Source organism: Borostomias antarcticus (assembly GCF_949987555.1).
Source record: "Borostomias antarcticus genome assembly, chromosome: 1".
In the NCBI taxonomy this organism is placed as follows: Eukaryota; Metazoa; Chordata; class Actinopteri; order Stomiiformes; family Stomiidae; genus Borostomias; species Borostomias antarcticus.
Window position 1 is genome coordinate 1,461,532 of NC_140234.1, and position 23,257 is coordinate 1,484,788.

At 48.4% G+C, this 23,257-nt stretch overlaps 1 protein-coding gene across 1 annotated transcript in view; it reads right to left on the reverse strand.

Moving 5' to 3' along the window:
- The window catches only part of gemin5 (gem (nuclear organelle) associated protein 5), a 42,398-nt gene that overhangs the window by 13,759 nt on the left and 5,382 nt on the right, over positions 1–23,257 (reverse strand). The window contains exons 8-24 of the mRNA XM_084444836.1: positions 22,941–23,153; positions 21,507–21,675; positions 15,496–15,635; positions 14,365–14,438; positions 11,035–11,216; positions 10,863–10,943; positions 10,173–10,256; positions 9,463–9,588; positions 9,179–9,298; positions 9,016–9,132; positions 8,432–8,571; positions 7,050–7,221; positions 6,631–6,743; positions 6,501–6,579; positions 6,264–6,368; positions 5,332–5,457; positions 3,791–3,886 (exon numbers count right to left, since the gene is read on the reverse strand). Of these exons, the coding sequence (XP_084300962.1) occupies positions 3,791–3,886; positions 5,332–5,457; positions 6,264–6,368; positions 6,501–6,579; positions 6,631–6,743; positions 7,050–7,221; positions 8,432–8,571; positions 9,016–9,132; positions 9,179–9,298; positions 9,463–9,588; positions 10,173–10,256; positions 10,863–10,943; positions 11,035–11,216; positions 14,365–14,438; positions 15,496–15,635; positions 21,507–21,675; positions 22,941–23,153 (2,137 nt within the window). The remainder of the gene's footprint in view (positions 1–3,790; positions 3,887–5,331; positions 5,458–6,263; positions 6,369–6,500; positions 6,580–6,630; positions 6,744–7,049; positions 7,222–8,431; positions 8,572–9,015; positions 9,133–9,178; positions 9,299–9,462; positions 9,589–10,172; positions 10,257–10,862; positions 10,944–11,034; positions 11,217–14,364; positions 14,439–15,495; positions 15,636–21,506; positions 21,676–22,940; positions 23,154–23,257) is intronic.

Consider the following 23,257-nt stretch of genomic DNA (forward strand, 5'->3'; position numbering starts at 1 on the left):
CTCTGGTCTCTCATCAGTACTCTGGTCTCTCATCAGTACTCTGGTCTCTCATCAGTACTCTGGTCTCTCATCAATACTCTGGTCTCTCATCAATACTCTGGTCTCTCATCAATACTCTGGTCTCTCATCAGTACTCTGGTCTCTCATCAGTACTCTGGTCTCTCATCAGTACTCTGGTCTCTCATCAATACTCTGGTAGTTCATCAATACTCTGGTCTCTCATCAGTACTCTGGTCTCTCATCAGTACTCTGGTCTCTCATCAGTACTCTGGTCTCTCATCAGTACTCTGGTCTCTCATCAATACTCTGGTCTCTCATCAATACTCTGGTCTCTCATCAATACTCTGGTCTCTCATCAATACTCTGGTCTCTCATCAATACTCTGGTCTCTCATCAGTACTCTGGTCTCTCATCAGTACTCTGGTCTCTCATCAATACTCTGGTCTCTCATCAATACTCTGGTCTCTCATCAATACTCTGGTCTCTCATCAGTACTCTGGTCTCTCATCAGTACTCTGGTCTCTCATCAGTACTCTGGTCTCTCATCAATACTCTGGTCTCTCATCAATACTCTGGTCTCTCATCAGTACTCTGGTCTCTCATCAGTACTCTGGTCTCTCATCAGTACTCTGGTAGCTCATCAGTACTCTGGTCTCTCATCAGTACTCTGGTCTCTCATCAGTACTCTGGTCTCTCATCAGTACTCTGGTCTCTCATCAATAATCTGGTCTCTCATCAATACTCTGGTCTCTCATCAATACTCTGGTCTCTCATCAGTACTCTGGTCTCTCATCAGTACTCTGGTCTCTCATCAGTACTCTGGTCTCATCAGTACTCTGGTCTCTCATCAGTACTCTGGTCTCTCATCAATACTCTGGTCTCTCATCAGTACTCTGGTCTCTCATCAGTACTCTGGTCTCTCATCAGTACTCTGGTCTCTCATCAGTACTCTGGTCTCTCATCAATACTCTGGTCTCTCATCAATACTCTGGTCTCTCATCAATACTCTGGTCTCTCATCAATACTCTGGTCTCTCATCAGTACTCTGGTCTCTCATCAGTACTCTGGTCTCTCATCAATACTCTGGTCTCTCATCAATACTCTGGTCTCTCATCAATACTCTGGTCTCTCATCAGTACTCTGGTCTCTCATCAGTACTCTGGTCTCTCATCAGTACTCTGGTAGCTCATCAGTACTCTGGTCTCTCATCAGTACTCTGGTCTCTCATCAGTACTCTGGTCTCTCATCAGTACTCTGGTAGCTCATCAGTACTCTGGTAGCTCATCAGTACTCTGGTAGCTCATCAGTACTCTGGTCTCTCATCAGTACTCTGGTCTCTCATCAGTACTCTGGTCTCTCATCAGTACTCTGGTCTCTCATCAATACTCTGGTAGCTCATCAGTACTCTGGTCTCTCATCAGTACTCTGGTAGCTCATCAATACTCTGGTCTCTCATCAGTACTCTGGTCTCTCATCAGTACTCTGGTCTCTCATCAGTACTCTGGTCTCTCATCAATACTCTGGTCTCTCATCAGTACTCTGGTAGCTCATCAATACTCTGGTCTCTCATCAGTACTCTGGTAGTTCATCAATACTCTGGTCTCTCATCAGTACTCTGGTCTCTCATCAGTACTCTGGTCTCTCATCAATACTCTGGTAGCTCATCAATACTCTGGTCTCTCATCAATACTCTGGTCTCTCATCAGTACTCTGGTCTCTCATCAATACTCTGGTCTCTCATCAATACTCTGGTCTCTCATCAATACTCTGGTCTCTCATCAATACTCTGGTCTCTCATCAGTACTCTGGTCTCTCATCAATACTCTGGTCTCTCATCAATACTCTGGTCTCTCATCAATACTCTGGTCTCTCATCAATACTCTGGTCTCTCATCAGTACTCTGGTCTCTCATCAGTACTCTCTCATCAGTACTCTGGTAGCTCATCAATACTCTGGTCTCTCATCAATACTCTGGTCTCTCATCAGTACTCTGGTAGTTCATCAGTACTCTGGTCTCTCATCAATACTCTGGTCTCTCATCAATACTCTGGTCTCTCATCAATACTCTGGTCTCTCATCAGTACTCTGGTCTCTCATCAGTACTCTGGTAGTTCATCAGTACTCTGGTCTCTCATCAATACTCTGGTCTCTCATCAGTACTCTCTCATCAGTACTCTGGTAGCTCATCAGTACTCTGGTCTCTCATCAATACTCTGGTCTCTCATCAGTACTCTGGTCGCTCATCAATACTCTGGTCGCTCATCAGTACTCTGGTCTCTCATCAGTACTCTGGTCTCTCATCAGTACTCTGGTCTCTCATCAGTACTCTGGTCTCTCATCAATACTCTGGTCTCTCATCAGTACTCTGGTCTCTCATCAGTACTCTGGTCTCTCATCAGTACTCTGGTCTCTCATCAGTACTCTGGTCGCTCATCAGTACTCTGGTAGCTCATCAGTACTCTGGTCTCTCATCAGTACTCTGGTAGTTCATCAATACTCTGGTCTCTCATCAATACTCTGGTCTCTCATCAGTACTCTGGTCTCTCATCAGTACTCTGGTCTCTCATCAGTACTCTGGTCTCTCATCAATACTCTGGTAGCTCATCAATACTCTGGTCTCTCATCAGTACTCTGGTCTCTCATCAATACTCTGGTCTCTCATCAGTACTCTGCTCTCTCATCAATACTCTGGTCTCTCATCAATACTCTGGTCTCTCATCAGTACTCTGGTCTCTCATCAATACTCTGGTCTCTCATCAATACTCTGGTCTCTCATCAGTACTCTGGTCTCTCATCAGTACTCTGGTCTCTCATCAGTACTCTGGTCTCTCATCAATACTCTGGTCTCTCATCAGTACTCTGGTCTCTCATCAATACTCTGGTCTCTCATCAATACTCTGGTCTCTCATCAATACTCTGGTCTCTCATCAGTACTCTGGTCTCTCATCAGTACTCTGGTCTCTCATCAGTACTCTGGTAGCTCATCAATACTCTGGTCTCTCATCAGTACTCTGGTCTCTCATCAGTACTCTGGTAGCTCATCAATACTCTGGTCTCTCATCAGTACTCTGGTCTCTCATCAGTACTCTGGTCTCTCATCAATACTCTGGTCTCTCATCAATACTCTGGTCTCTCATCAATACTCTGGTCTCTCATCAATACTCTGGTCTCTCATCAATACTCTGGTCTCTCATCAATACTCTGGTCTCTCATCAGTACTCTGGTAGCTCATCAGTACTCTGGTAGTTCATCAATACTCTGGTCTCTCATCAGTACTCTGGTCTCTCATCAGTAGTCTGGTCTCTCATCAGTACTCTGGTCTCTCATCAGTACTCTGGTCTCTCATCAGTACTCTGGTCTCTCATCAGTACTCTGGTAGTTCATCAATACTCTGGTCTCTCATCAATACTCTGGTCTCTCATCAATACTCTGGTCTCTCATCAGTACTCTGGTCTCTCATCAATACTCTGGTCTCTCATCAATACTCTGGTCTCTCATCAGTACTCTGGTAGCTCATCAATACTCTGGTCTCTCATCAGTACTCTGGTCTCTCATCAATACTCTGGTCTCTCATCAATACTCTGGTCTCTCATCAGTACTCTGGTCTCTCATCAATACTCTGGTCTCTCATCAATACTCTGGTCTCTCATCAATACTCTGGTAGCTCATCAATACTCTGGTCTCTCATCAATACTCTGGTAGCTCATCGTTTCAAATGTACAGTTTTTCCCTCAGTGGTGGTTAAGCTTAGCTGCTGTGCTAGTTGGAGCCGTGGGCCGGTCCTCCTCACCCTCCTCCCTCAGCATCCTGTAGAGGGCCTGGCGGTCGGAGAACAGCCCCAGCTGGATGTGCTCTCCCTGGCCGGGGACGCACTGGGCTGGCAGGGCTGGGGACAGGACAACCAGACACTACGTCAACCAGCGCTGGACCCCTGGGATTGACTGTGCCACATCCTGCACTGTTACATGCACACGTATGTACATGTGGAATCATTGTTGACATACTATACTGTTATTTCCCCTCTGGGATGATATTAATGCATGGATGGATGGATAAATGAATAGATGGATGGATGGATGGATAGATGGATGGATAGAAGATGACAGATGAAGAGAGATGACATGAGTAGATGGATGGATAGATGGATGGATAGAAGATGACAGATGAGTAGATGGATGGATAGAGAGATGATGGATGAGTGGATGAATGGATAGATGGATGGATAGAGAGATGAGTAGATGGATGGATAGATGGATGGATAGAGAGATGAGTAGATGGATGGATAGATGGATGGATAGAGAGATAAGTAGATGGATGGATAGATGGATGGATAGAGAGATGAGTAGATGGATGGATAGATGGATGGATAGAGAGATGAGTAGATGGATGGATAGATGGATGGATAGAGAGATGAGTAGATGGATGGATAGATGGATGGATAGAGAGATGAGTAGATGGATGGATAGATGGATGGATAGAGAGATGACAGATGAGTAGAAGGATGGATAGATGGATGGATAGAGAGATGACAGATGAGTAGAAGGATAGATAGATGGATGGACAGATGGATGGATAGAGAGATGAGTAGATGGATGGATAGATGGATGGATAGATGGATGGATAGATGGATGGATAGAGAGATGAGTAGATGGATGGATAGATGGATGGATAGAGAGATGAGTAGATGGATGGATAGATGGATAGAGAGGTGAGTAGATGGATGGATAGATGGATGGATAGATGGATAGAGAGATGAGTAGATGGATGGATAGATGGATAGAGAGGTGAGTAGATGGGTGGATAGATGGATGGATAGATGGATAGAGAGATGAGTAGATGGATGGATAGATGGATAGAGAGGTGAGTAGATGGATGGATAGATGGATAGAGAGGTGAGTAGATGGATGGATAGATGGATAGAGAGATGAGTAGATGGATGGATAGATGGATAGAGAGGTGAGTAGATGGGTGGATAGATGGATGGATAGATGAATGAATAGAGAGATGAGTAGATGGATGGATAGATGGATGGATAGAGAGGTGAGTAGATGGATGGATGGATAGATGGATGGATAGATGGATGGATAGAGAGGTGAGTAGATGGATGGATAGATGGATAGATAGATGGATGGATAGATGGATGGAGAGAGAGGAGAGTAGATGGTAGCAGCAGGCCCAGAGCCGTACCCTGGTAGATGGATGGATAGATGGATGGATGGATAGATGGATAGATAGATGGATGGATAGAGAGATGATAGATGGATGGATAGATGGATGGATAGAGAGATAGAGAGAGGTGAGTAGATGGTAGCAGCAGGCCCAGAGCCGTACCCTGGTTGTTGGCCACGGCGGCCAGCGTGAGACAGTCCAGCTGCAGGTCCTCTCTGGGCCGGTGGTCCATGGACGTACTGAGGGGCAGCATGGAGCGAGGCTTCCGCTTCTTCAGAGAAGACACCTCTGGATCCAGGGAGAGAGAGAGAGAGAGAGGGAGAGAGAGGGAGGGAGAGAGGGAGGGAGGGAGGGAGGGAGAGACAGAGAGAGAGAGAGAGAGAGAGAGAGAGAGAGAGAGAGAGAGGGAGAGAGAGAGAGGGAGGGAGAGAGAGAGAGAGAGAGGGAGAGAGGGAGAGAGAGAGAGGGAGGGAGGGAGGGAGGGAGAGAGAGAGAGAGAGAGAGAGAGAGGGAGGGAGACAGACAGAGAGAGAGAGAGAGAGAGAGAGACAGAGAGAGACACAGAGAGAGACAGAGAGAGAGAGGGAGGGAGGGAGGGAGGGAGGGAGAGAGAGAGAGACAGAGAGAGAGAGAGAGAGAGAGAGAGAGAGGGAGAGAGAGAGAGAGAGGGAGAGAGAGAGAGAGAGGGAGGGAGAGAGACAGAGAGAGAGAGATAGAGACAGAGAGAGAGAGACAGAGAGAGACAGAGAGGGAGAGAGAGAGAGAGACAGAGAGAGACACAGAGAGAGACAGAGAGAGACAGAGAGAGACAGAGAGAGAGGAGACATAGAGCAATCAGAGGTTTTCAATGGGTGGATACTACCTACGAGACTCAACCTCTCAAGACTCAGAGCTAGCAGCTCAACACCCAGAGCTAGCAGCTCAACACCCAGAGCTAGCAGCTCAACACCCAGAGCTAGCAGCTCAACACCCAGAGCTAGCAGCTCAACACCCAGAGCTAGCAGCTCAACACCCAGAGCTAGCAGCTCAACACCCAGAGCTAGCAGGTCAAGAGTCTGATGTTCTGTTGTTCTACATGAAGCAGACCTCCTCACCTGGTTTCTCCCTCTTCTGGTCTCTCTTCACGGAGGAGAAGGACCTCCCTCCATTCTGGACCTTCTCACCAGGAGCTCTGTCCATCTGAACGCTGGGTGGAGGAGCTGAGACCAGATTAACAGAACGGGTTAATCCCAAACTCTGGTGGCAATCTCTGGATTACACTTGAAAGGAATGGAATATTGTTGTTTTGGATAGAGGTAAATGTCTTTAAAAAAATACAAAATAAAAGTCACCCGCCACTGAAGAGGTGCTGGAGGGGGTTTCGCTTCCCTCCTCCTCCTCCTCCTCTTCTTCCTCCTCCTCTCCTGCTGCAGCCATCCCTCCTCCCCCCCCTCCCTTATCCCCCCCTCCGTTCAGAGAGGGAGACGGGCCCTCCTCCGCCATCGCTCCCCCTTTCCCCGACACCTTCTCCTTCTTCTTCTTCTTGGCTTTACTCTTGTTCTTGCTCTTCTCCCTCAGCTCCACCGTCTTCTTACCTGAGGGGAACAAACAAACAACAACAACACAAACAACGTAAACATTGTCTTAACTCTTTTAACCCTGAAAGTACAGTGACAACATTTTGAATATTAATTGGATTTTCCCTATAATACTAGAAAGCGCAGTTTCTCAGCTGTCAGCAAGTGTTGGAGTGAGGAATTTTTTAGATTTGTTAGATCTTTTTTTCATATTATTAAATATTTGTTAGATATTTTTAGAATGTTGCCGGTATCGAAAGGGTTAAACGTATTCTTGCCAGCCGAGTGGCGAGTGTATGACAGTGGTTCGGTTCCGGCGGTCACCTTTAGGGGGCGCTGTGTGCTGCTGCTTGGTGGTGTTCCACTCCTGGGCCGTGAAGTCGTCCCCGCCGGTCCAGACCAGGTCAGGGTCCACCGGGGACCACTGGGCGCACAGCAGACGGCCCCGGTGGCCCCGGTAGTTACACACGCCCTCCTCCGTCAGCACGTCCCACACCTGGGGGGACACGCAGCCCGTCACCCGAGAGAAACGCTGCCTCCATCTTGGACATGTGACTAAATAAGACTAAGACTTGAGCTGAATCCCAATCTGAGTGCGCAAACCGCACTTGCGGCCCCTCGCACTTGTGGCCTGAGGCCTGAGCACTTAATTGACGTCAGCTGGAAGGGCCAGAGGGTGCAGGGCCGTGAATTAAATGGGACAGCACTCCCAGTTTCGCTCAATGCCCCTCCCACTTCGTTTTCATTGGCTGCCGCGTTCCTCCGACGCAGAGGCTGCTCTGACGCTCCCTTCAGCTCTGCAAATTGACCGATTGACGTCTGTTTTAATTTAATAATAATAAAAAAATTGGGTTGGGTGGGATATGTTTGCAGCATGTGGATTTCAAGATAAATGTTGTGTTATCTGCAAATGTCATCATTTATGTGTGATGCACTCGGATCATGACTCGGATGCACTCAAGCACTGTGTCACATGAGACGCGGTGGGCTGTGGGTATTTTCTGCTCCTAAGTCCGTGAAATTGCGGACTTTCGGTAAGTGCGGTTAAAGTGTGCAAAATGGCGGCGTGGCGCACTTGTGGACCTAGCAATTCCGTTTTGGGACCCTCAGCCCTTGTGGACTTAGCGGGAACGCGCATGTAAGGCCACAAGGCCGCGAGTGCTCTGCACTTTCGCCTATGTGCGCGATTTGGGATTCAGCTTAAGACTAAGTTCCACTGATTGTCACACACCTGAGTGTATGAAATTAGTTCTCCTCATTTGACCCATCATCCCCTGGGGGAGCGGTGAGCAGCAGCGGTGCTGCGCTCGGGAATCATTTGGTGATCTAACCCCCCAATTCCAACCCTTGATGCTGAGTGCCAAGCAGGGAGGCAATGGGTCCCATTTTTATAGTCTTTGGTATGACTCGGCCGGGGATCGAACTCACAACCTCCCAGTCTCTGGGCGGACACTCTACCACTACGCCACAGAGCTGGTACGAATCCGCTGATGTGACACACACCCACTGCTTTTTCCCCACTGCCCCCCTTTGACTGCTGGAACCCCAAATTTACCCCACAGGGGTCATTAAAGTATCTTATCTCACTCTCTCTCTCTCTCTCTCACACACACACACACACACACACACACACACACACACACACACACACACACACACACACACACACACACACACACACACACACACAGCGGTGTGGTTCTGACCTGCGCGGTGCCGTCGTAGCAGGCGCTGACCAGCCGGCCGTCGTGGTGGGGGCTCCAGGCCAGCTGGGTGATCTTGGCCGTGTGTCCAGACAGCGTCCGGTACGCCTCGGTCATCACCACGGGAACCGCAGGGGGGCTCTCTGTTAAAACAGGGGACACTTCAGAACTGACCTATCAGGGGGTGGAGGGAGGGTACGTAGAGAGGAACTGACCTATGAGGGTGAAGGAGGGAGGGTACGTAGAGAGGAACTGACCTATGAGGGTGAAGGAGGGAGGGTACGTAGAGAGGAACTGACCTATGAGGGTGAAGTAGGGCGGGTACGTAGAGAGGAACTGACCTATGAGGGTGAAGGAGGGAGGGTACGTAGAGGAACTGACCTATGAGGGTGAAGTAGGGCGGGTACGTAGAGAGGAACTGACCTATGAGGGTGTGGAGGGAGGGTACGTAGAGAGGAACTGACCTATGAGGGTGTGGAGGGAGGGTACGTAGAGAGGAACTGACCTATCAGGGTGCGGAGGGAGGGTACGTAGAGAGGAACTGACCTATGAGGGTGTGGAGGGAGGGTACGTAGAGAGGAACTGACCTATGAGTGTGCGGAGGTCGTGGACGTAGACGAGGGCGTTGCTGGACGCGGAGGCGAGCAGGTACTGGAGGTGGGGCAGGGCGCTGTGGGTGTGTAGGGAGGGTACGTGGGGAGGAACTGACCTATGAGGGTGCGGAGGTCGTGGACGTGGGGAGGAACTGACCTATGAGGGTGCGGAGGTCGTGGACGTAGACGAGGGCGTTGCTGGACGCGGAGGGAGGGTACATAGAGAGGAACTGACCTATCAGGGTGAAGGAGGGAGGGTACGTAGAGAGGAACTGACCTATCAGGGTGTGGAGGGAGGGTACGTAGAGAGGAACTGACCTATGAGGGTGCGGAGGGAGGGTACGTAGAGAGGAACTGACCTATCAGGGTGTTGGGGGAGGGTACGTAGAGAGGAACTGACCTATCAGGGTGAGGAGGGAGGGTACGTAGAGAGGAACTGACCTATGAGGGTGAAGGAGGGAGGGTACGTAGAGAGGAACTGACCTATGAGGGTGAAGGAGGGAGGGTACATAGAGAGGAACTGACCTATCAGGGTGAAGGAGGGAGGGTACGTAGAGAGGAACTGACCTATCAGGGTGCGGAGGGAGGGTACGTAGAGAGGAACTGACCTATCAGGGTGAAGGAGGGAGGGTACGTAGAGAGGAACTGACCTATCAGGGTGGAGGAGGGAGGGTACGTAGAGAGGAACTGACCTATGAGGGTGAAGGAGGGAGGGTACGTAGAGAGGAACTGACCTATCAGGGTGTGGAGGGAGGGTACGTAGAGAGGAACTGACCTATCAGGGTGAAGGAGGGAGGGTACGTAGAGAGGAACTGACCTATGAGGGTGAAGGAGGGAGGGTACGTAGAGAGGAACTGACCTATGAGGGTGGAGGAGGGAGGGTACGTAGAGAGGAACTGACCTATCAGGGTGGAGGAGGGAGGGTACGTAGAGAGGAACTGACCTATCAGGGTGGAGGAGGGAGGGTACGTAGAGAGGAACTGACCTATCAGGGTGAAGGAGGGAGGGTACGTAGAGAGGAACTGACCTATGAGGGTGGAGGAGGGAGGGTACGTAGAGAGGAACTGACCTATGAGGGTGAAGGAGGGAGGGTACGTAGGGAGGAACTGACCTATGAGGGTGAAGGAGGGAGGGTACGTAGAGGAACTGACCTATGAGGGTGAAGGAGGGAGGGTACGTAGAGAGGAACTGACCTATGAGGGGGAAGGAGGGAGGGTACGTAGAGAGGAACTGACCTATCAGGGTGTGGAGGGCGGGTACATAGAGAGGAACTGACCTATCAGGGTGTGGAGGGCGGGTACGTAGAGAGGAACTGACCTATCAGGGTGTGGAGGGCGGGTACGTAGAGAGGAACTGACCTATCAGGGTGTGGAGGGAGGGTACGTAGAGAGGAACTGACCTATCAGGGTGTGGAGGGAGGGTACGTAGAGAGGAACTGACCTATCAGGGTGTGGAGGGAGGGTACGTAGAGAGGAACTGACCTATGAGGGTGCGGAGGGCGGGTACATAGAGAGGAACTGACCTATGAGGGTGAAGGAGGGAGGGTACATAGAGAGGAACTGACCTATGAGGGTGCGGAGGGAGGGTACGTAGAGAGGAACTGACCTATGAGGGTGTGGAGGGAGGGTACGTAGAGAGGAACTGACCTATGAGGGTGCGGAGGGCGGGTACATAGAGAGGAACTGACCTATGAGGGTGTGGAGGGAGGGTACGTAGAGAGGAACTGACCTATGAGGGTGTGGCGTGGGGAGGAACTGACCTATGAGTGTGCGGAGGTGGTGTACGTAGGGAGGAACTGACCTATGAGGGTGCGGAGGTCGTGTACGTGGGGAGGAACTGACCTATGAGTGTGCGGAGGTCGTGGACGTAGACGAGGGCGTTGCTGGACGCGGAGGCGAGCAGGTACTGGAGGTGGGGAGGAACTGACCTATGAGTGTGCGGAGGTCGTGGACGTAGACGAGGGCGTTGCTGGACGCGGAGGCGAGCAGGTACTGGAGGTGGGGAGGAACTGACCTATGAGTGTGCGGAGGTCGTGGACGTAGACGAGGGCGTTGCTGGACGCGGAGGCGAGCAGGTACTGGAGGTGGGGCAGGGCGCTGTGTTCATGGTGCCAGCGGAGGCTGTTGATGATCTTATGATGCTGCTGGATGGTGACGAGCAGCCTGAGACTGGGGGCCTGGAACACCTCGATGGACCTGGGGGAGATGGAGCACACACACACATGCATACACACACACACACCCACACACACATGCATACACACACACACACACACACATGCATACACACACACACACACACACACACATGCATACACACACACACACACACACACACACTCACATACGCACACGCACGCACACACACACGCGCATACGCATACGCACACGCACACACACACACACACACACACACACACAGGGAGCAGGGGAGGAGTTATCAAGGGTGCGTTCGTTTCTAACTGGGAGGTGGCAAATTGGGACTTGCTACTAGGAATGATTAAATAAAACACCGCATGAACTCGCACTTCCTCGTCGTGAATTCGGATGTTTCTCAGCCCCCAGTTGCTCGAATGCACTAGATATAACTAGATAACTGTGATATAATGGTATATACACACACACACATGCATACGCACCAAGGTTATTATAGTTAACAAAAACTAACTAAAAAAGGAAAACTAGGGGTGAAAAAACATTTTAGTTAACTGAAATAAAAATAAAAACTAGTCTACAAAAATTATAGAGAAAATGTCCTTAGTTTTAGTCTTTTTCATTTCATACATAAGCCTAGTATTTTGGGTGGATATGAAATCTATCCTCCATGTTTTTTAGCTGTGTCCTGCGCAGAGGTAACCTGACGTGCGCCAGATGGTTTGTTTCACACGGAGTGAAACAACGTGAGCTCACGAGATCAGGATGGTCTCACGAGGCTAGCGCAGAAGAAAAAAAAGCTAAAACTAATACTGAAACTAATAAAAACTAAACTAAAACTAAGCATTTTCAAAAAATAAAAACTAAACTAAACTAGCAAATCTGCTTTAAAAACGAATTAAAACTAAACTGAAATTGAACACAAAAAGTTAAAACGATATAAAAATAAAAACGAATGAAAAAAGCAAAACCCACACGCACACACACAGGGAGCAGGGGAGGAGTTAATAAGTATGTAGCGTTGGCCAGGCTGTTTGAGAGGAGTTAATAAGTATGTAGTGTTGGCCAGGCTGTTTGAGAGGAGTTAATAAGTATGTAGTGTTGGCCAGGCTGTTTGAGAGGAGTTAATAAGTATGTAGCGTTGGCCAGGCTGTTTGAGAGGAGTTAATAAGTATGTAGCGTTGGCCAGGCTGTTTGAGAGGAGTTAATAAGTATGTAGTGTTGGCCAGGCTGTTTGAGAGGCACCCTGCCCAGTGACTGGGTGATAAGTAAGTTAATAAGTATGTAGTGTTGGCCAGGCTGTTTGAGAGGAGTTAATAAGTATGTAGTGTTGGCCAGGCTGTTTGAGAGGAGTTAATAAGTATGTAGTGTTGGCCAGGCTGTTTGAGAGGAGTTAATAAGTATGTAGTGTTGGCCAGGCTGTTTGAGAGGCACCCTGCCCAGTGACTGGGTGATAAGTAAGTTAATAAGTATGTAGTGTTGGCCAGGCTGTTTGAGAGGAGTTAATAAGTATGTAGTGTTGGCCAGGCTGTTTGAGAGGCACCCTGCCCAGTGACTGGGTGATAAGTAAGTTAATAAGTATGTAGTGTTGGCCAGGCTGTTTGAGAGGAGTTAATAAGTATGTAGTGTTGGCCAGGCTGTTTGAGAGGAGTTAATAAGTATGTAGTGTTGGCCAGGCTGTTTGAGAGGAGTTAATAAGTATGTAGTGTTGGCCAGGCTGTTTGAGAGGAGTTAATAAGTATGTAGTGTTGGCCAGGCTGTTTGAGAGGAGTTAATAAGTATGTAGTGTTGGCCAGGCTGTTTGAGAGGAGTTAATAAGTATGTAGTGTTGGCCAGGCTGTTTGAGAGGAGTTAATAAGTATGTAGTGTTGGCCAGGCTGTTTGAGAGGTACCCTGCCCAGTGACTGGGTGATAAGTAAGTTAATAAGTATGTAGTGTTGGCCAGGCTGTTTGAGAGGAGTTAATAAGTATGTAGTGTTGGCCAGGCTGTTTGAGAGGTACCCTGCCCAGTGACTGGGTGATAAGTAAGTTAATAAGTATGTAGTGTTGGCCAGGCTGTTTGAGAGGAGTTAATAAGTATGTAGTGTTGGCCAGGCTGTTTGAGAGGAGTTAATAAGTATGTAGTGTTGGCCAGGCTGTTTGAGAGGCACCCTGCCCAGTGACTGGGTGATAAGTAAGTTTATAAGTATGTAGTGTTGGCCAGGCTGTTTGAGAGGTACCCTGCCCAGTGACTGGGTGATAAGTAAGTTTATAAGTATGTAGTGTTGGCCAGGCTGTTTGAGAGGTACCCTGCCCAGTGACTGGGTGATAAGTAAGTTAATAAGTATGTAGTGTTGGCCAGGCTGTTTGAGAGGTACCCTGCCCAGTGACTGGGTGAGTACAGCTTGGTTGAAGTACAGTAGCCCAACATGGCGACAGTGCTGTAACTGTGTTGAGCTGTGTTAAGCTGTGTTAAGCTGTGTTGAGCTGTGTTAAACTGTGTTAAGATGTGTTAAGCTGTGTTAAGCTGTGTGCTGGTCAAACCTTGTTCAGGTACTGGTCGAGTTATGATGGTGGTGCTCATTTCAATCACTCTCTTTTGAGCTTTTTGAACAAACCCCAAATCTTCACATAAAACCTTTTTGTTGTTGTTTTAATGGACAACACTCGCCCCCACACACCATCATAACACCGAGTCTCTGCTCGCATATCGTTCTGATAATAATCCAGAAGACAATGATTTCACCCTAGCTTGTTTTTGTTAATGGTTTGCAATATTGTCCTATTTACCACATTGTAAAATAATGTTACTATTTATTTAACCTGGCAGGCAGTCATAAGGTTGTATTTGCAAGAGGCATGTTTTTTTAGGGAGCAGGGAGGGAGAGGGGAGAGGGGAGAGGTGAGGGGCTTTTGGGGCAGATACTAGTATGAGATTTTACGTTCTGTTTTTTCTTACTGGTCTTGAAGAGCCATTCGTTTTTGAATATGAGCTAATTGATAAAAGACAAGATTTACCCCCCCAAACCCCACGCCCCCCCGCCACACACACCCCACAAAGTTGTTTGAAAAAAATATTAATCAGCATTCTCTGAAAGCGAATCACGCTTAGGTCTCTCCTCTCAGGAGTGAATCGGTCATGGCGGGCAGACAGGTGTCCAGGTGTGCTCCGTCTGTCTGAGGGGGAGGGGCCTGACACGCTGTCACTCACCCGTCCTCGTTGCCGATGGCGACGACGCTTCCATCTGGCTTCCAGCTGAGATCTGTGTGTGGAGACAGCTTGTGCTGCAACAGACATCAGACATCACCCTTAACACACCTATTCAAATCAGCCTCATTAACATCTCATTCACAACACATATTCAAATCACCTGCATTAACATCACATTCAGAACACATTCAAATCACCTGCATTAACATCACATTCACAACACATTCAAATCAGCCTCATTAACATCTCATTCACAACACATATTCAAATCACCTGCATTAACATCACATTCAGAACACATTCAAATCACCTGCATTAACATCACATTCACAACACATTCAAATCACCTGCATTAACATCACATTCACAACACACATTCAGATCACCTGCATTAAAGGACAATGCTCGTTTTTGACAACCTGGACCTTATTTACGACATATTATAAGACGTTTGACTCACCGAGATCACTTTGGTGTAGTTCGGAGGCATGTAGAAGAAATTTAAAATCCAGCGTGAGCCAGTATATCCATGTAATGGCGGTGGTCGGAGCACCGAGAATGCAGCTTCTAAAAATCTATTTTCTGCCGCGAAACGGTTGTTTTCATCAATCTGTCTTGATGAATCGCTAGTTGTGCTTACATAGAGCATAACTGTTGCGGTTGCATGCCTCCGAACTACACCAAAGTGATCTCCGTGAGTCAAACGTCTTATAATATGTTGTAAATAAGGTCCAAGTTGTCAAAAACGAGCATTGTCCTTTAACATCACATTCAGAACACATATTCAAATCAGCTGCATTAACATTCATTGTAGCTTCTTCTGTACACGGTAATGATAATCACAGACAAGATTTGAATAGACTTTAGCTTTTTTTTTTTTACGTTTTTAACGTTTTAAAGTTTAATGTCTCAAGGTCAATATAGATATGAGTGCCTCTGTGAGCGTGTTTGAATGTGTGTCTGCCTGTGTGTGTGTGTGTGTGTGTGTGTGTGCCTGCCTGTGTGTGTGTGTGTGTGTCTGCCTGTGTGAGTGTGTGTGTGTGTGTGTGTGTGTGTGTGTGTGTGTGAGTGTGAGTGTGAGTGTGTGTGTGTGTGTGTGTGTGTGTGTGTGTCGTGGTCTCTCTCTGTCACCTTGATGCTGTTGGTCTCCCTGATGAGCCGGTCGATGTCGGAGGCGTCCCCCGCCAGCTTCCAGGGGTCATGCTGCAGGATCAGGCCCTCCCCTGCACAGCTGTACAGGCTGGGGGACACCTTCTCCCCCGGGGGGACCCCTGGAACACACACACACAGTTAACACACACGCTCAACACACACACACAGGCTGGGGGACACCTTCTCCCCCGGGGGGGCCCCTGGAACACACACACACACACACACAGTTAACACACCCGCTCTACACACACACACACAGGCTGGGGGACACCCTCTCCCCCGGGGGGGCCCCTGGAACACACACACACACACAGTTAACACACACGCTCAACACACACCCAGTTAACCCACCCGCTCAACACACACACACACACACACACACACGCTCACACACACACACACACAGGCTGGGGGACACCCTCTCCCCCGGGGGGACCCCTGGAACACACACACACAGTTAACACACCCGCTCAACACACACACACACACACACACACACACACACACACACACACACACACACACACACACAGTAAACACACACGCTCAACACACACAGTCACACACACAGGCTGGGGGACACCCTCTCCCCCGGGGGGGCCCCTGGAACACACACACACAGTTAACACACCCGCTCAACACACACACACACACACACACACACACACACACAGTTAACACACACGCTCAACACACACCCAGTTAACCCACCCGCTCAACACACACACACACACAGGCTGGGGGACACCCTCTCCCCCGGGGGGGCCCCTGGACCACACACACAGTTAACACACTGGCTCAACCCACACACACACACACACACACACACACACACAGTTAACACACTGGCTCAACACAAACACACACACACACACACACCCAGTTAACACACTGGCTCAACACACACACACAAACACACACACCCAGTTAACACACTGGCTCAACACAAACACACACACACAGTCACGCACACACACACACAGTCACGCACCACACACACACACACACACAGTCACTCTCACACACACTCACACAAATCCAGACACACATGGAGGACACCATATCAGATTATGTGATGGTGTCGGTGGCCGCCATGACGATGGCATCTCAATCAGATCCTTATTAACATAACCCATCACATCCGTCCAATCACAGAGGATGAAATCCGTCCAATCACAGGGGAGAGCCGGCCGGGCGGGGGGAGTGTAACGAGCAGGTTTGTGTTGGTTTAGAACCATCAGCAGAACCTCCGTGCAGGAACACAAAATATGTTTACGGCGCCACAAAGTCCAATGACGGATCCTCTAATCAAAGCGCCATCGCCCGACAGCTGCTCAAATTAACTTTCCAAAACCTTGATCTCCCGATGAACGAGCCTGGGGAGGAACGCTAAGCGCTTTCTCAACTCATTCAATTACGGGAGGAGATTACACCGGCGTCAGGAGACGGCGTGTTCCCGCTGAGTCAGCGCGCTGGCTCGCCTCCCGCCCGCTGCGTGCGCCGGGTCAGAGCACGCCGCCGAGCATCGACACGCCGCTACCGTGGCTATCGGCTTATTAGAAGCGCCTCCGGACACGGGGGAGCGCGGGACCCAGCGGAAAAGAGCAATTACTGGGTCTGATTTGGGACTTCAGAGAGGACACTGGGAGTGTGTGTGTGTGGGCGGGGGGGGCAGTATAAAAGAACTATTACTGTATCTTATTAGTACACTGGGAGTTGGGGGGGCAGTATAAAAGAACAGTTACTGTATCTTATTAGTACACTGGGAGTTGAGGGGGGTAGTATAAAAGAACTAATACTGTATCTTATTAGTACACTGGGAGTTGGGGGGGTAGTATAAAAGAACTATTACTGTATCTTATTAGTACACTGGGAGTTGGGGGGGGCAGTATAAAAGAACTATTACTGTATCTTATTAGTACACTGGGAGTTGGGGGGGTAGTATAAAAGAACTATTACTGTATCTTATTAGTACACTGGGAGTTGGGGGGGTAGTATAAAAGAACAGTTACTGTATCTTATTAGTACACTGGGAGTTAGGGGGGGTAGTATAAAATAACTATTACTGTATCTTATTAGTACACTGGGAGTTGGGGGGGGCAGTATAAAAGAACTATTACTGTATCTTATTAGTACACTGGGAGTTGGGGGGGGCAGTATAAAAGAACTATTACTGTATCTTATTAGTACACTGGGAGTTGGGGGGGGCAGTATAAAAGAACTATTACTGTATCTTATTAGTACACTGGGAGTTGGGGGGTAGTATAAAAGAACAGTTACTGTATCTTATTAGTACACTGGGAGTTGGGGGGGCAGTATAAAAGAACAGTTACTGTATCTTATTAGTACACTGGGAGTTGGGGGGGCAGTATAAAAGAACAGTTACTGTATCTTATTAGTACACTGGGAGTTTGGGGGGGTATAAAAGAACAGTTACTGTATCTTATTAGTACACTGGGAGTTGGGGTGGGTAGTATAAAAGAACTATTACTGTATCTTATTAGTACACTGGGAGTTGGGGGGGTAGTATAAAAGAACAGTTACTGTATCTTATTAGTACACTGGGAGTTGGGGGGGTAGTATAAAAGAACAGTTACTGTATCTTATTAGTACACTGGGAGTTGGGGGGGTAGTATAAAAGAACAGTTACTGTATCTTATTAGTACACTGGGAGTTGGGGGGGTAGTATAAAAGAACAGTTACTGTATCTTATTAGTACACTGGGAGTTGGGGGGGTAGTATAAAAGAACAGTTACTGTATCTTATTAGTACACTGGGAGTTGGGGGGGTAGTATAAAAGAACAGTTACTGTATCTTATTAGTACACTGGGAGTTGGGGGGGTAGTATAAAAGAACTATTACTGTATCTTATTAGTACACTGGGAGTTGGGGGGTAGTATAAAAGAACAGTTACTGTATCTTATTAGTACACTGGGAGTTGGGGGGGTAGTATAAAAGAACTATTACTGTATCTTATTAGTACACTGGGAGTTTGGGGGGGTATAAAAGAACAGTTACTGTATCTTATTAGTACACTGGGAGTTGGGGGGTAGTATAAAAGAACTATTACTGTATCTTATTAGTACACTGGGAGTTGGGGGGTAGTATAAAAGAACTATTACTGTATCTTATTAGTACACTTGGAGTTGAGGGGGGTAGTATAAAAGAACTATTACTGTATCTTATTAGTACACTGGGAGTTTGGGGGGGTAGTATAAAAGAACAGTTACTGTATCTTATTAGTACACTGGGAGTTGGGGGGGTAGTATAAAAGAACTATTACTGTATCTTATTAGTACACTGGGAGTTGAGGGGGGTAGTATAAAAGAACTATTACTGTATCTTATTAGTACACTGGGAGTTAGGGGGGGTAGTATAAAAGAACTATTACTGTATCTTATTAGTACACTGGGAGTTAGGGGGGGTAGTATAAAAGAACTATTACTGTATCTTATTAGTACACTGGGAGTTGGGGGGTAGTATAAAAGAACAGTTACTGTATCTTATTAGTACACTGGGAGTTAGGGGGGGTAGTATAAAAGAACAGTTACTGTATCTTATTAGTACACTGGGAGTTGGGGGTGGCAGTATAAAATAACTATTACTGTATCTTATTAGTACACTGGGAGTTGGGGGGGTAGTATAAAAGAACTATTACTGTATCTTATTAGTACACTGGGAGTTGGGGGGGCAGTATAAAATAACTATTACTGTATCTTATTAGTACACTGGGAGTTGGGGGGGCAGTATAAAAGAACAGTTACTGTATCTTATTAGTACACTGGGAGTTGGGGGGGCAGTATAAAATAACTATTACTGTATCTTATTAGTACACTGGGAGTTTGGGGGGGTAGTATAAAAGAACTATTACTGTATCTTATTAGTACACTGGGAGTTGGGGGGTAGTATAAAAGAACAGTTACTGTATCTTATTAGTACACTGGGAGTTGGGGGGGGTAGTATAAAAGAACAGTTACTGTATCTTATTAGTACACTGGGAGTTGGGGGGGTAGTATAAAAGAACTATTACTGTATCTTATTAGTACACTGGGAGTTTGGGGGGGTAGTATAAAATAACTATTACTGTATCTTATTAGTACACTGGGAGTTGGGGGGGTAGTATAAAAGAACTATTACTGTATCTTATTAGTACACTGGGAGTTGGGGGGGTATAAAAGAACAGTTACTGTATCTTATTAGTACACTGGGAGTTTGGGGGGGTAGTATAAAATAACTATTACTGTATCTTATTAGTACACTGGGAGTTGGGGGGGTAGTATAAAAGAACTATTACTGTATCTTATTAGTACACTGGGAGTTTGGGGGGGTAGTATAAAATAACTATTACTGTATCTTATTAGTACACTGGGAGTTGGGGGGGTAGTATAAAAGAACTATTACTGTATCTTATTAGTACACTGGGAGTTGGGGCGGGCAGTATAAAATAACTATTACTGTATCTTATTAGTACACTGGGAGTTGGGTGGGCAGTATAAAAGAACAGTTACTGTATCTTATTAGTACACTGGGAGTTGGGGGGTAGTATAAAAGAACAGTTACTGTATCTTATTAGTACACTGGGAGTTGGGGGGGTAGTATAAAAGAACAGTTACTGTATCTTATTAGTACACTGGGAGTTGGGGGGGTAGTATAAAAGAACAGTTACTGTATCTTATTAGTACACTGGGAGTTGGGGGGGTAGTATAAAAGAACAGTTACTGTATCTTATTAGTACACTGGGAGTTTGGGGGGGTATAAAAGAACTATTACTGTATCTTATTAGTACACTGGGAGTTGGGGGGGTAGTATAAAAGAACTATTACTGTATCTTATTAGTACACTGGGAGTTGGGGGGTAGTATAAAAGAGCAGTTACTGTATCTTATTAGTACACTGGGAGTTGGGGGGGTAGTATAAAAGAACTGTTACTGTATCTTATTAGTACACTGGGAGTTGGGGGGGTAGTATAAAATAACTATTACTGTATCTTATTAGTACACTGGGAGTTCAGGGGTAGTATAAAAGAACTGTATCCTATTAGGAGCATACCACAGCAGACGGGGGGACCAGGGAATAAGGACCCAGGATGTTATTAGGAACGTACCCAAGCCCATGGGGGGGGGACGGGGGAATAAGGACCCAGGATGTTATTAGGAACGTACCCAAGCCCATGGGGGGACGGGGGAATAAGGACCCAGGATGTTATTAGGAACGTACCCAAGCCCATGGGGGGACGGGGGAATAAGGACCCAGGATGTTATTAGGACCGTACCCAAGCCCATGGGGGGACCAGGGAATAAGGACCCAGGATGTTATTAGGACCGTACCCAAGCCCATGGGAGGGACGGGGGAATAAGGACCCAGGATGTTATTAGGACCGTACCCAAGCCCATGGGGGGACCAGGGAATAAGGACCCAGGATGTTATTAGGAGCGTACCCAAGCCCATGGGGGGACCAGGGAATAAGGACCCAGGATGTTATTAGGACCGTACCCAAGCCCATGGGGGGACCAGGGAATAAGGACCCAGGATGTTATTAGGAACGTACCCAAGCCCATGGGGGGACCAGGGAATAAGGACCCAGGATGTTATTAGGAACGTACCCAAGCCCATGGGGGGACCAGGGAATAAGGACCCAGGATGTTATTAGGAACGTACCCAAGCCCATGGGGGGACCAGGGAATAAGGACCCAGGATGTTATTAGGACCGTACCCAAGCCCATGGGGGGACCAGGGAATAAGGACCCAGGATGTTATTAGGAACGTACCCAAGCCCATGGGGGGGACGGGGGAATAAGGACCCAGGATGTTATTAGGAACGTACCCAAGCCCATGGGGGGGACGGGGGAATAAGGACCCAGGATGTTATTAGGAACGTACCCAAGCCCATGGGGGGGACGGGGGAATAAGGACCCAGGATGTTATTAGGAACGTACCCAAGCCCATGGGGGGACGGGGGAATAAGGACCCAGGATGTTATGAGGAACGTACCCAAGCCCATGGGGGGTACGGGGGGCCCCCAGGCCAGGGTGTAGACGGTCTTCCTGTGGTAGGAGCTGGAGACCTGGGGGGGCTTGGTGGAGAACACGTCGTAGATGCCCACTTTCCCGTCGTCCGTCCCGAAGGCCAGCGAGGCCTCTCTGCTCGGGTGCCAGGCCAGCTGCAACGAGACGGGTTGGGAAAGAAACATGAGAAATGGGACCTTTTTAACTTTACACAACATGACATCTTAGCGTCTTGTGGCCAGAGCACACCCTACTCTAGTTTCACCTGTGAGCCCTGGGGATTCCAACCAGCAACCTTTCAAATCTAGGGGTGGGTCCAATTAATAATTAAGTCGATTTTTTGGTCATTAATCGATTTTGGTCAAATTGTGGTATTTTTTCCATTCAAATAAGCACACCCTTTTAAAACATATTTAAATTCAACATAACTAATGTCGCACATCATCAGTCCTGTAGCTATACTGATGAATGAGGGCCAAATCACAGCGTCAAAATCTATGGAATTGTGGTCTTTACGTTTTTCATTCAAATAAACACGTCTTTTAAAATGGAATCAAATCTTAATGAATTTCGTCAAAAAAACGATTGATCGATTAATCGTTCATATCCCCACTGATTAATCGACCGTGAAAAATGTGCACATCCCTATTTCAATCACTGTTGCACATCAAAGGTCACCTCCGTCTCAAAGCCTAATCTCAAGGCCGGTATCCCAATCGGCCAGTCTGCCTCACTCCGTATCTGTTCATCTCTCTCACCACCACGACCTCAGGCTCACCTCTGACCTCAGACTCACCTCTGACCTCAGCCTCACCTCTGACCTCAGCCTCACCGCTGTGACCTCAGCCTCACCTCTGACCTCAGGCTCACCTCTGTGACCTCAGGCTCACCTCTGTGACCTCAGCCTCACCTCTGTGACCTCAGCCTCACCTCTGTGACCTCAGCCTCACCTCTGTGACCTCAGCCTCACCGCTGTGACCTCAGCCTCACCGCTGTGACCTCAGCCTCACCGCTGTGACCTCAGCCTCACCGCTGTGACCTCAGCCTCACCGCTGTGACCTCAGCCTCACCTCTGACCTCAGCCTCACCTCTGTGACCTCAGGCTCACCTCTGACCTCAGCCTCACCTCTGTGACCTCAGCCTCACCGCTGTGACCTCAGCCTCACCGCTGTGACCTCAGCCTCACCTCTGACCTCAGCCTCACCTCTGTGACCTCAGCCTCACCGCTGTGACCTCAGCCTCACCGCTGTGACCTCAGCCTCACCGCTGTGACCTCAGCCTCACCGCTGTGACCTCAGCCTCACCGCTGTGACCTCAGCCTCACCGCTGTGACCTCAGCCTCACCGCTGTGACCTCAGCCTCACCTCTGACCTCAGCCTCACCTCTGTGACCTCAGACTCACCTCTGACCTCAGACTCACCGCCGTGACCTTGGACTTGATGCCCTGCCAGAAGAGCCTGGTGTCGTAGCGGTTCTGCAGGCCCATGGTGTTCCAGACGCGGATCATGCTGTCGCCCACCCCCAGCGCCAGGCAGCCCGTGGCCACCGGGGAGAAGGCCAGGCTGTAGACGAAGCCCCCCAGCGAGGGCAGGGTCCAGCAGCACTCCAGCGACGCCAGGTCCCAGCACTTAATCTGGGAGGGGAAGAGGGGGTGACTAACCACTCTCCTTCTCTCGTCATCAGCGGTGGAGAGAAGGACAGTGTGGTTGATCACCCTGGTTCCGCCGGCAGACTTGA